At 50.2% G+C, this 12165-nt stretch overlaps 1 protein-coding gene across 1 annotated transcript in view; it reads left to right on the top strand.

Moving 5' to 3' along the window:
• LOC106025279 (uncharacterized) overlaps positions 1 to 12165 on the top strand; it is a 133521-nt gene that overhangs the window by 70471 nt on the left and 50885 nt on the right. The window contains exons 29-35 of the mRNA XM_063226542.1: positions 1910 to 2121; positions 3995 to 4183; positions 4482 to 4621; positions 5345 to 5507; positions 5595 to 5681; positions 9126 to 9263; positions 9357 to 9479. Coding sequence (XP_063082612.1) covers positions 1910 to 2121; positions 3995 to 4183; positions 4482 to 4621; positions 5345 to 5507; positions 5595 to 5681; positions 9126 to 9263; positions 9357 to 9479 — 1052 coding nt within the window. The remainder of the gene's footprint in view (positions 1 to 1909; positions 2122 to 3994; positions 4184 to 4481; positions 4622 to 5344; positions 5508 to 5594; positions 5682 to 9125; positions 9264 to 9356; positions 9480 to 12165) is intronic.

Raw genomic sequence — 12165 nt, 5'->3', positions numbered from 1 at the left:
TTTTGCCTTCTCAAAAGCTCTTCTTGTTTCTAAAAATGCCCTTCTCTATGAATGAATTATCCTTTCTTTTCTGAGAATATAAAACTGAAGAATTTGCATGGAGGTTATCTATTTCCTCTTAAGATTTTTTTCCTGTTTCTATATTTTCTTGTGGAGCCATTCCCCAAGTGCCATGTGCGTGTGTTTGAGGTGACTACCCAAAAACGTTGTTCCCCCTGGTTTTTCTATCATTTATTTTTGTCTTTTTGAGCCATGGTCTCACCGTGCAATTCAGGCTGGTCTTGAGCTCACTTTGTTTTCCAGGCTGGTCTTGAACTTGCAGCAATCCTCCTGCCTCAACCTCCCAAGTGCTGGGATTACAGGCATGCGCCACGACGCCCAGCTTATGTTCCCCTATTTTAAAGCAGGGTTAACTATGTTTTGGGGTATATTTAGAATTTGTTCAAGGATTTGATGATGATCAGCACTTCTGCAGAGTTTGTGATCTATTGTTCTGGAGCAGATTTTTGAAAGTTTGTTAATGAAAGCCTTTTTTTCTCTAAAACCCATTTGTAAAATCTGGAATACCCAACCAGATTTTTTATAAGGTCTGAGTGTGTCAGGTGCCAGCTGAGATCAATCAACAGAGATAAGATTGTATGATCCTGATACACATGAGTGAAACAGGAGAGGCTGGAGACTTTCCAAAGCTGTCTGGGAGGAGGCTATGTGCGTGGTGATAGGTGGGGGGGTCAGCAGAAATCTGGGACCCAGCTGTCCTTTGACCTCCAGGGATTCCTTCCTGTGGTTCTCATCTCCTCTTTTCTGTTCTGATCTTTTTCTCTTCCTCTCTTTTTTCTTTTAGTACTGGGGATTGAACCCCAGGGCTTTTGCACTGAGCTACATCCCCATCTCTTTCTATATTTTTTGAGAGGTAGGTTGCCCAGGTTGGTTGCTAACTTGCTCAGGCTGGGTGTAGACTTGAAATCCTCCTGCCTCAACCTCCCAGAGTGCTTGGATTAAAGGTATGCACTACCACACTGACATCTTAGTATTTCTTTTTCTTAACATTTTATTATGAAAAAAACCTCAAACATACAGAAAAGCCAAAAGAATTTCACAGTGGACCCCAAAAGCCTCTTGAACTAGAATCTACCAGTCACACTTTTCTCTATTCCCCTGCTCCCACATCTGTGTCCTCTATATCCCTCTTCTTGTTCCAAGTAAGATCTAAACATCGGTGTATTCTGCCCAAACATTAACCGGAGTGAAGGCACAGCTCTCCAGGGTGCCACCGGGTGAGTTTAGACAGGTGCGTGAGCTGTGTACTCTAGGTTCCTGTCAAGATCCACAGCATTACTTACTCGGGAAATGGCAGGAGCTGTTGAAGCTGGAGGTTGATCACATGTGTGGGGCTAAAGCAAGGGCTTCCCAGAAAAAAACAGAGACCAAAACAAGCTATGTGTACAAGTTGTTCCAGCACCAAGAAGGCAAGGGGCCCAGACCTGCCAGGCAAACAAGTTGCTAGGCAGTGGGGTTGAAATCGACATCCTTGGGGCTGGGGATTTAGCTCAGCGGCATAAGCACCTGCCTTGCAAGCAGACAGTCCTGAGTTCAATCCCCGGTACTGATAAAAATGAGAAAGAAAAAAAAGAAATTGACATCATTTTTTTGGAGGTATAAATAAATGCATTGGATGAGCTGTTCCTTTCCTCCCATCAGGAGGATAAGGCTCCACCTGACCCCAGCTTTGTCTCTCCTTTATTTTTCTCATCCTCTTGGGGTTCTTAACCCCAAGAACCTCAGGAGCCACATGGGTTGCGGCAGGGAAATTCCTCACATTCTATCCCAGGGGTTCTTGATTTGGAGATGTGCTTGTGAAGAGACCTTGGAGCCTCTTGCTGCCTGCCCAACTCTACCCACCCCACAGGAGCCGTGAACCTGGACAGTCCGTGGCTGACAGTCTCTGAGTCTCACAGATTGTCCTGGCCCCACTCAGCCAATTTCCATGCTGTCCTGGAGCTGACCCTGAGCAAGGCGTGGACTCTCAGGGACCTGGCAGTCAGCGTGGTGTGCAGGAGCCAGGGCCTCCACAGGGAGGGCACGATCCAGGTGTACACCAGGACCACCACCTACCTTCGGGTGAGCAGTGCCGCTGGTCCCTTCCCTCCCATCGGCTACCTCGGGCTCCCTGCCTCTGTGCAGAGAGGAAACTAGAAGGTGGGAATGGGGATCCCGCCTGCAGATGGGTGCACTCTGGCCTTCCCAGGGCTGAGAGCCATCAGAAGTGTTGCTGAATGAATATATGAGAGAAACGGCCTTTAGAAAGAGCAGAGATTTCCACGTTACTGTGTAGAGGTTGACGGGGAGCAAAGTAAAACTTTGAAAGCAGGTCAAAGAGGACCTTGGAAATAAGTAGTCCTAGACTTTTGTCAAAAACCAGAAGGAAAACATCAAGGTCTCAAGGCAGCTTTATGTCAACTGCTAAGTACACTGACGTGTTTCTTTGTGCGTGTTTGGCACAGAGGCTGACACTGCTGGGGAGAAAAGTGACTATGTCCACCTCCAGCGGGGTTCCTGGGAGCCAGGTCCTAGCCACACGCACAGGTGGGGTGGTGGGCAGGCTGAGCTACTCCCAAGGCAGGGCGGGGACTGCCAGGGTGGGGTCCAGGCAGTGGGATCTTCTGCTGACTGAGGACTGGAGGAGGCACGGGGCAGCAGGAAGAGCCAGAACAGCAGTGCAGCAGGCGGCCCATCCCTGCAGGTGGCCCAGCCAGCAGAGATGGCAGCTCAGCAATGTCCATATACCAGAGCTGCCAGGTTTGCTGGCGAGCTGGCTATGGGGAGGGAGTGCAGAGCAGGAGAGAGAATACTCTCTCATCCCCGGCAGCCGGGCGGAAGGAAGTGCTGTTTTCCCAAATAGGGAACCCGGTGCAGGGAGACCAGAGACTCGAGCAATGCCCAAGAGTCAGGGACGTAGAAACAAAGTGGCCCTGAGTTGTAGTGTTTGACCAGAGGTTTGGCAATGGCCCCTGGAGCCCCCTGCGGTTCTGTGTGAATGAGGAGACTGCAGCCAATAGGACCCGGGCACCGTGTGGGTCCAGTGCCGGGCAGTGGCCACAAGTCTCTGCTTCCCAGACCCAGTACAAGGCAGAATCATCAGATCTCTCCAGGGCTCTGACAAGCCCTGGGTCAATGAGAAGTCGCTGCCCGTAAGCACCCCTCAGTGTCCAGAGGGCCTCTCACTGGTAATAGTGGTCCAGTGAGATCATATTTCCTTTCCAAACTGAAGAAGGTACAGCTATGAGGTGTGATAGAAATATATGGCAAATGCTCAAATTTTAAAAATTTATTACAGTAAAAGACACATTGCTAATAATCTTCCCTCACTTTGAACACACGCATACCATTGTTCTGGCCACCAGCACTGGAAGCCCTCTTTCCTGAGTGTCTCCACAAGGGAACAGAAACACAGTGAATGCTGCTGTTGAGCACCATCCAACAGGAAGGTTCACAGAAACGTGGTGGTGGGTCCTCATTCATCTTGTTCACGGCATCTGTCACTGTGTGACTTCTGGCTCCTCCCCAGAGACAAGCTGACCCTGAAGGGTCAGTGTTGGGATTAATTCAGGGCATTGAAGCAGCCATGATAGCACAATTAAAGACAAACCCAAAGAGGGCTTCCACAACAGCTTCTGGAGGTGGCAAGATGAGTGAAGCACGGTGGAAAATGTATCTTTTACTGTAATAACTTTTTATTTGTACATTTACCTTATACTTTTATCACACCTGATAGGTCTGCTAGTGTCAGGGGTGATAGAAAGTTTTTCTTCCTTCTGTAAGGGATAACCAGCTCATCTGCGTCAGTCAGGATAGGACCTATGGCAGTGCCTTTGGGAGGAATGGGTTTTGAAGGGTGAGTAGGAATTCACCAAGCAGGAAGGAGCTGATGTGGCATTTCAGGGGGAAGAAATGAGGTGTTCATGATTTGGTCATTCTCCCTGCCTTGCTGTAGGTTTCCATGCTGATAACCATGGCCCCAAGCCTCTTCCACAGCTGGGTGGAAATAGAGTCGATTTGGAGCACCGCGGTACAGAGCGAGGTCCACACTGAGAACAGCCAGAACCAAACGATTCTTCACTGCTGGCTGAAGGGCGCCCGGCGGGAGCTGAACCTCACAGCAGCCTACAGGCACACAGAGCGGGTGAATCCTGAGCTGCACACTTGCCCCCTCCTTCCCTCCCTGCTTGGATTCCAGCCGCATTAGCGCAGGCCCTGAAGCCCAGACAACCTGCTCCCCGCTGGCTCCCTAGGGAGCTCTAGGTGCAGGTGGTGGTGGCCATAGGACTTCGTGGGAGGTCCAGACACAGCAGGAGCTCTGGTCCTTGGGGTCTAACAGAGAGAGGCTGCAGCTCACTTAGCAGCCTTAGGTGGCAGAGCTGAGACCACCCTCAGGCTGCCTTCCCTGGGCAGCTTGATCAACAACCCATGTCTCCGTGCAGCCCTGGAAGACCCAAGCATCACTGGCCGCCCTGAGCACCAGCACCGGGGGCTCACTGCATGGCCTACAGCTGGAGGGTGGGCTGGAGGAGCAGCGACACAGCAGGACACTGTTTCAGAAGCGAGGCTCCCTGTTCCTCAGGTGTGTGTGCCCTTCATCCAGCTGACCCCCTTGGTGTGATAACAGGCCAGGTTTCTGTTTCTTCAGCCTGGAGGGAGACAGTAGCACAGGTGGGTGAAGCCCTGGGCCTGGAGAAAAACTGCCTCTCCTGACAGCCCCACATCCCTACTCCCAGCGGTTAGCGGAAATGGAAGCGGAAGTCTTTCCAAGTCCTTGCACACAGCCGATGAAAGGCTCTTCCTCCTGGTCAGGGCCAAATCACCTCCCAGCAGAACAGCAGCAGTGAATGAAAGTGGCAGCAGCTGCCATTTGCAGAGATCTCATGTGTTTAATTCCATTTGCACTACTGAGCATCTACTGTGTGCCAAGCCCTCTGGGCACAGGGGAGGCAGCAAAGAACAGAGAGAAGGGGTCCTTGCCCTTGGAGCGCTTGTGTTCACAGCAACTGCATTGTCTCTAATCAACCACTGTGTGATGAGTGATGCTATTATCATTGCCTCATGTTACATATGAATGGGGAAACTGAGGCATAGAAGTCAACCCTTCTACCCACCTCACTGGCACGGGGAGATGGCCACTGGTGAATCCTGAAGCCCAGGGCTGCCACGGGTCCTGCTCTTCTCCTCTCTGTGAGCTTAGCTCTACAAGCTTGGGACAGGCCTAGCCTGAGACTGTGTGTCCTGGCTGTGCCCAACCTTGCCATGTGATTTAAGGGTTTGGCCAATCTTCCCCTCTACATGCCAGGCACCCCTGGCACCTGCCTGTCCCGCAGAGCCTCCTGCTGGAGGGGACCTTCACCACAGACAGGCGACACCAGCGTCACTCTCTGGAGACAAGGCTGGTCCTGAATGGTCAGGAGGAAGCAGTGCAAACTGTGGTCCTGGGCTGCCAGGCCAGGCACCCCTATGTGAGTGGCTCCTGGGGTGGGGGCCGGGAGCAGGGCAGTCCTTCCACCCCACCTCCGACCAGCTCTGCAGTGTGTGGTTGTCCCCAGGTCTGTGCAGGCCTGACCCACCCCTTCGATGACATGGCTGTACCTAGGAGCTTGGAGGGATGCCTGGTCGCAGGGAATCAGCACCACGTAAGTGAGCAGACCCCAGAGCCACGGCCCCAGAAGGTACCAGTCCAATAGCCAGAATCCCTCACTGGGACTAACAAAAGGGTTCCCCCCAGTGCCCCCTGCTACCTTCTGCTTTTCAGTCAGGGGCTCTGCTCAAAGTGCCAGCATGGGCATGCACCTCACCTAATGCCCTCATAGCTGCTCCTGGGCTGACCCTCTGGTGGTGCTGACTCTGCTGTTTGGGTTTGCTCCATCCAGCCTCCTCATTCCCTGGCTTGATTCTTTCCTGCTGCAGGACCTTTGCATATTCTGTTTCTGGAGCTGCTCCAGCTTTGCCTGCTTCCCTCCCATCTGTTCACCATTGTGGGTTAAGCCCAACATCACATCTTCTAGGAAACTCTCCTCTCAACGCCCCTCCCATTCTCAGCCTCTCAGGACCCAGACCTTTGGCCTCCAGTGTCCTCCCCTGATCCCAGTTCGGTTTTCGTGTGACAGTCGGGTCAGTCTCTGTTTGCTCTGCTGGCCTGAATACTCATGACTGACGCAGGAGAGGTGCTGACCAATCAGGTGTTGCCTTCATACTAGGAAAAACCCATTGTCTTCCATCATCCAGTGCAAGGTCAGCTCGCTTTCTGGAAAGAGCCAGACAGTAACTGTTCCAGGCTCTGTGAACCTTGGGCCTCTGTCATAATGACTCGGTTTTGCCCAATCTATGGGGAAGCCCCATAGATTGCAGGTTAATAAGTGGGGCATCTGTGATCAGTAGGACAGTGGTGGTGAACCTGTGATACATGTGCTGTAGCCAACTGTTTGTTATTACTGATAACAAGCTCTAAAAGGTTCCCCGTCACTGCAGTAGAACCTCATTCCAGGCAGGCACGTCGGTGCACACCTGTGATTCCAGGACACTGGGAGGCTGGCAGGAGGATCACACATTCCAGCCCAGCCTACACTAGCAGCTCAGCGAGGCCTTGTCTCAAGCAATAAAAAAGGCCTGGATGTAGTTCTTTGGGAAGGTCCTAGGTTCAGTCCCCACTACCAAAAACCAAACCAAATCAAACTTTAGTTACAAAAGGAGTCTGGATTTGACCTGTGGGCTATAGCTTGGCAACCACTGGCTCAGAGGGGCTGGCATTTAGCTTTCTAGGCAGGAAACTCACACTTGCTGTGTGTCCCTGACAAATGGTTTCACACCTCTGGTTCTTAATGTCCCTCCCTGTCTAGTAGGGCAGCAGACTCACTCCTCAGCAGTGGCTACGAGGGAAGACATGAATGTGATGTCATGCCAAGTATGGAAAATATGACAGCCTCATTAGAATCCCTCCAGGGGAGTGATGCTGGGGTCACTGTATTTTGCAGCATGCATTTATTGAGCACCTACTGTGTGCTCAGCCCTACAAAAGACTAGGGTGCTTTCCGTCATCTTGGAAGGTGGGTGAGTCCTGGAACCAGCCCTCCTGGGCCTCACTTCCTGTCTGACAGAGGAGGCTGTGCATGGCCCCTTGAGGCTGGGCAGCAAGTCCTCAGAGCTTTGCAAGGATACAGAACAGGATGTCAGCCCACAACACCTGCAGACACAGCTCCCAGTGGACAAGTTTACAGTTTCCTCAACCGGAGATTGCAGGATGGCTCTCAGGACCAAATCCAACCTCCAGATGTGTTTTGTTTGGCCTGCTTAGGATCTAAATTTTTACTTAAATTAATTTTTAGCATTCAAAAATTGGAAGGTTGAAACTAAAACCTGGGTTTCTACTGTCTATAAGAAAAAAAAATCCAAAGTTCTTACCACACTGGGCCTCAAATCCAAGCTGAAAATTACAGGCTGAAACTGAGTGTGGGGGAGCCTTTAATGTAATGGAGCTCAGCTGTGTGCTTTTTAAAAACTGTCTGTGTTTATTGACACACATTTTTCTACTCTCTTGGGCTCTTCTAGCATTCCAGTTCCAAAACAGAGTCGTAGATTCCTTTGTCTTAAGCTTTCCAGCAGTGACACAATCCTGTTGTAAATCAATACAGCTAGGAAAAGCTGCCCCTGTGTCCCACTGTGTGCTGGGCTAAATGGTTGCTGTGTGCATAAATGACTAGCTGTATGTAGTAGTTTCCTACTGCTGCTGCTACAAGTTCCTCAGAACGACACAGATTTCTCTCAGTTCTTCATTTCTGAATTCCAAAACAGCTCTCAGCTTCGCTAAACTTGTGGTGTCAGCAGGGTTTAGTTCCTTCTAGAGACAGAAAGGAAAACTTCTTGCTTAGGGTTTCCAGCTTCTAGAAGCCACCTGCCCCCTTCTGTCTCCAAAGCCAACAGTGGCTGCTTCCAGTCTCTCATTCTGACCTCTGTGTCTGTTCTCATAAAGATTCTGTGGTTACATTGGACCAGCAGATAATCCAGGATAATCTCCCCACCTCTAGATCTTTAACCCAACCCATATCTGCAAAGTCTTTTTTCCATGGAAGGTGATGTATTCATAGGGTCCAGGGACTGGGACCTGGACTTAACTGCGGAATGGGTACTCTTCACCTGACCCCTGCGGGTTACATCTTCTTCCACTCCATCTTGGCTTTGACCCTGGGCCTTCAAGCTCTAACTAGTGATTCTGCATTTGTCCAAATATTTATTGTGTCATCATCAAAATAGTTAATCAGACTAAATGTTACCTAAAAGCATAAAACAAGTGAGTTCTAAGTTTATTCACTAAATAGCAAGCCACTCAGTTTGGAAAAAAAGTGAGAAAGGGGTTACCGAGTCTCATGCTGAAGCTGGGCTTTGAAGCTGTGTGAGTGGTCTAAGAGACTTGCAAGTCATGAGTTTGGGTTTCAGTAGGGTGCTCTATTCTTTCAACATAGGCTGGAATGTCCCAATTAAGTAAGAGTTCCCTGCACAAAGAATGATGGGAAATGGATGACCATACCAGCAATCCTCTGAGTAATTTGGACAGCTCACATTCTTTCCTAGCAAATATTTGCACTGAAATTTTTTTCTCTATTTACAGATAATTGCCTTAATTTCTTACTTGCAAGTAGTAATAGTACAGTATCGTAGAAACTGGGTCAGTTTAGCTGGGGGTGGTGGTGATGGGTGGTTATGAAAATGCAGTTGCCTGGACTTCATTCTCTTTTTAAAATCAGAACTGAATGATATTTGTAAAATAATGAAAGGAATTTTGAGAAATTGAGGGGTAACATTAAAATATTTATAGGGTCGACTTGATCGTCAGGAATCTAGCAGTGAGGAGAAATAGATGACTACCAGGGCCCTCTTTGGAGGAGACTGCTCTTACACGCCCACCTCACCACGGTCCTTGTTGGAAAGGTCCTGGTGCTTCCTGCCCTGTGACTGAATGAGTGTGGGTCGTGCTTCACCCCATCAATCCTGTCTCCCGACTGCTGGGTTCTAAAGGTGGCTTCTGCCATCATGTAGAGATGGGCAGTGACTTCTCTCAGTGCTTCTGGTTCTTGCACACTCAGGCTAGGAAGAGAGAGGTCGAGGCCACTTTGAAAGTCAACCAGGAAGTCATGCTGCACCTAAAGGGTTTGCACCACGACAGATCACGGCACAGAGAAGTTCGGCATAGTGTAGCCCTGGACATGGCCCATTCCTCACAGGTATCTGTCCCCAGGCTGAGCAGCACTGGTTTATGTCCTGCACAAAGAGCTCAGCTGTTGGCTTGAGCAAAGAGTTCTGCTTTTTCTTCCCAGCTGAGATTCCCCCATGTCCTGAGCGTGGGTGGGGACGTTGTCTTCAGATGGAGTCACCAAGGAGGAGCCTTTGACTTTGGTGTGGATGCTCGAGCTGCTGTCAACCACAATGCCACATTCCAGGTCAGAGCTGAATTCTGCTGCCTCACTGAGAGATGTTAGAATGAATCCCATGTGGGATGCTGCAGAGGTGGTGGGGTGGCTCTGGAAGGCACACCCTTATTTTGGGTGCTGTTGTCATAAATGTTTGCTCTATCATGAATATGAGCTGCCTACTCATGTTGCAATTCAGTGTGCTCTGTCCCCCAAGGCCGCTCAGGTGCAGGCAGGTGAGGAGGGGTGGAGGATTCTGTAGGATGTGCTTCTGTGGGCGGTCACATAAGTGACACCTGTCATGCCAGCCTTTTTTCTCCTGGCTGTAACTCTGCAGAGGACTTACCTAGTTGCCAAGGAAGCTGAGAAACCATTTAGCTGCATGTGATGCAGCAAAGGAGATGCATTTTGGTGGACATAGGCAGCCACCACAAGTGTGTCTGTTCATTTGCCTTCGATTACAGATTGTGTCTCTGCTTCATGCCAGCTCTGTATGAGGTGACTCAGATGACTCAGTTTCTGAATCCATCTCCAAGGAGCTTTTGATCCAGTGGGCATTTAGCTTCATATATTCAAGTTCAATTCCCAACTCCTCTGCTGACTAGCTGTGTGACCTTGGGTAAATTGAGGCTCAGTTTTGCTACCTGGGAATAGGCATTATAACACCAACCCAGCAAAGCAGTGTGAAGGTTAAATGGGGTGATCATGTGAGCCCAGGAGCACTGTGCCTGCTCAGAGTAGGGACTCATTGGGAGCTGTCTCCCCAGTCCCACGTCTGAGATATCGCTCCCCAACTTCCTTCACAGTGGCCTGAATAGGATGTAAGGCTAGTGTTTGGGGAAGGTAGAGGTTTCTGGACTTTTCTGGAACTTTGGGCAAAGCCCAGAATGACTTGTCCCTCCCGGTGCCCAGCCAGCTGCCTCTGGGCCTTCTGGAGCTCGTCCCTCCACTCCCTCCGGCCTCCCTGACCCCCCAACAGGTCTCCTGTCAGGGAATTGTTCTGGTTCCCATTTGGCACTTTTCCTCCAGCTCAGCCTCCCCACGGTCCCCCATTTCCTCTAAACTTCCATGTACGGATGCCGCTCCCTTTGGGGTGACCTTGAGTTGCCTGCCAAGCGTCTTCGAGAAGCCAGGGTGCCAGGAGACGGCAGAAGGAGGGGAGGCTGGGGCCCCAGGGAGGGACCTCAGCATGAGGCGCCCCTGCAGAATCAGGACCAGATGGCAAGAAGGCGTCCAGATCTGTCATTTGGAAGCGGTGTGCAGCCAGCTGGATTTTTAGCTCCCTGGGGGATGAAGGATCATGTTTCACCTTTGCAAATGGAGAGAAACAAAATTGTCTCCAAACTCCGTCCTGTATCGAAGCTTGGGAGAAACCATATGATCCTTCAAAAAGATCTATCTGCCTCCCTGGCTGGCTGGCTGTGATACTGAGGCTTGGATCCAGGGCCTTCCCACTGAGCTACACCTATAGTCCTTTCCTTATTTTTTTATTTTTTTGTCTTTTTCGTTTTTATCGGTACCAGAGATCAATATTTTTTATTTTTGAGACAGGGCTCAGACTTGCAATCCTCCTGCCTCAGCCTTCCAGAGTGCTGATGCTATAGACACGCATTTTTGTAATTATGAGTGTTTTGCCTAGGGTTGGGTAGAAACTCAGAACAGTTTCACTCTGAGAAAAGGAAGGGGCTGAGAAACATCCTGTTGCCTGGCTGTCTCTAGTCACATTTGCAAACAAATTCCCGTTCAAGCCCTAGCTCCACTGTTAGCTAGTGATGTGACCTTGGGTTATTACTTAATCTTGCCAAGCCTCTGTTTTGCTACTGGGACATAAAGATCCCCACGGCTTGTGGAGCAGGCAACCTGTGTCATGTACATGCAAATTGACAGTGGGGGAAGAGAGCTAGAGATAGAGACAGGCAATCCTCGTGACCAGGCATGCAAGAGAGGCAGGGTGCTGTGCCCAGCCTGGTGCCAGCCATTTTGAGCCTGAGAATGGCCAAGAAGGGAGGAGCTGTGTTCTCAGATGCACACGTTTTCAGGGGCAGCTCTGAACTCTTTGATGTGGACCATCCAGTCAGCAGGCTCCTGAGGCAGGCAGTAAAATCACATTGCATCTGAGAGCCGCAGCTCCCAGGGCTGGGGAAAATGCCGCTCTAGTGACGATTGTCCTGGGACAGCTCTCCCGTGAGGGCTTGCCTCCTGCGGGACTCAGTCCTAAGCCCATTGCAGGTTCATCTCACGGACACCTCTGGAAGATGCCTCAGTTGTGCCGTTTTGTAGATGAGCTTCTGAGACACAGAAGTAACTTGACTTGCTCAGGGTCAGCAGACTCCTAAGTGGCGGGTCCTGATGGAAACCCCAGAACCCTTGTTACCCCTGAAGTCATTAAGGATTGGAGTTCAGGCCGCTGGGGGCCTGGATGGATGGAAGCCTTAGGGGTTTAAATTTTGTTCCTTTCTAAAGCACTGGACCCCTTTGTTCACACTGTGCTAGTCACAGAAGGACTGGTGTCCTTCCTGACCTTGGCCTGCACCAGGGTATCTTTCTACATACGTGGATTCATCTTTATTTTCATATTTATTTTTCACTGCCCTCTCAGAAGCCTTTTTGGACAATTTTCCCTAATTGTCTTTCTCTAAGTTGAATTCCACAGGGCCGCACATTGCTTTTTACGTGCTATGTGCGTGTCTGTGCTTTATACCCAAGAGACAAAGAC

Source organism: Cavia porcellus, unplaced genomic scaffold (genome assembly GCF_034190915.1).
Source record: "Cavia porcellus strain 051 isolate PalLab524CR breed Dunkin Hartley unplaced genomic scaffold, mCavPor4.1 scaffold_16, whole genome shotgun sequence".
NCBI classification, from domain to species: domain Eukaryota; kingdom Metazoa; phylum Chordata; class Mammalia; order Rodentia; family Caviidae; genus Cavia; species Cavia porcellus.
Note: the sequence above shows the minus strand (reverse complement) of the source record. Positions and strands in the feature narration are given on the sequence as shown.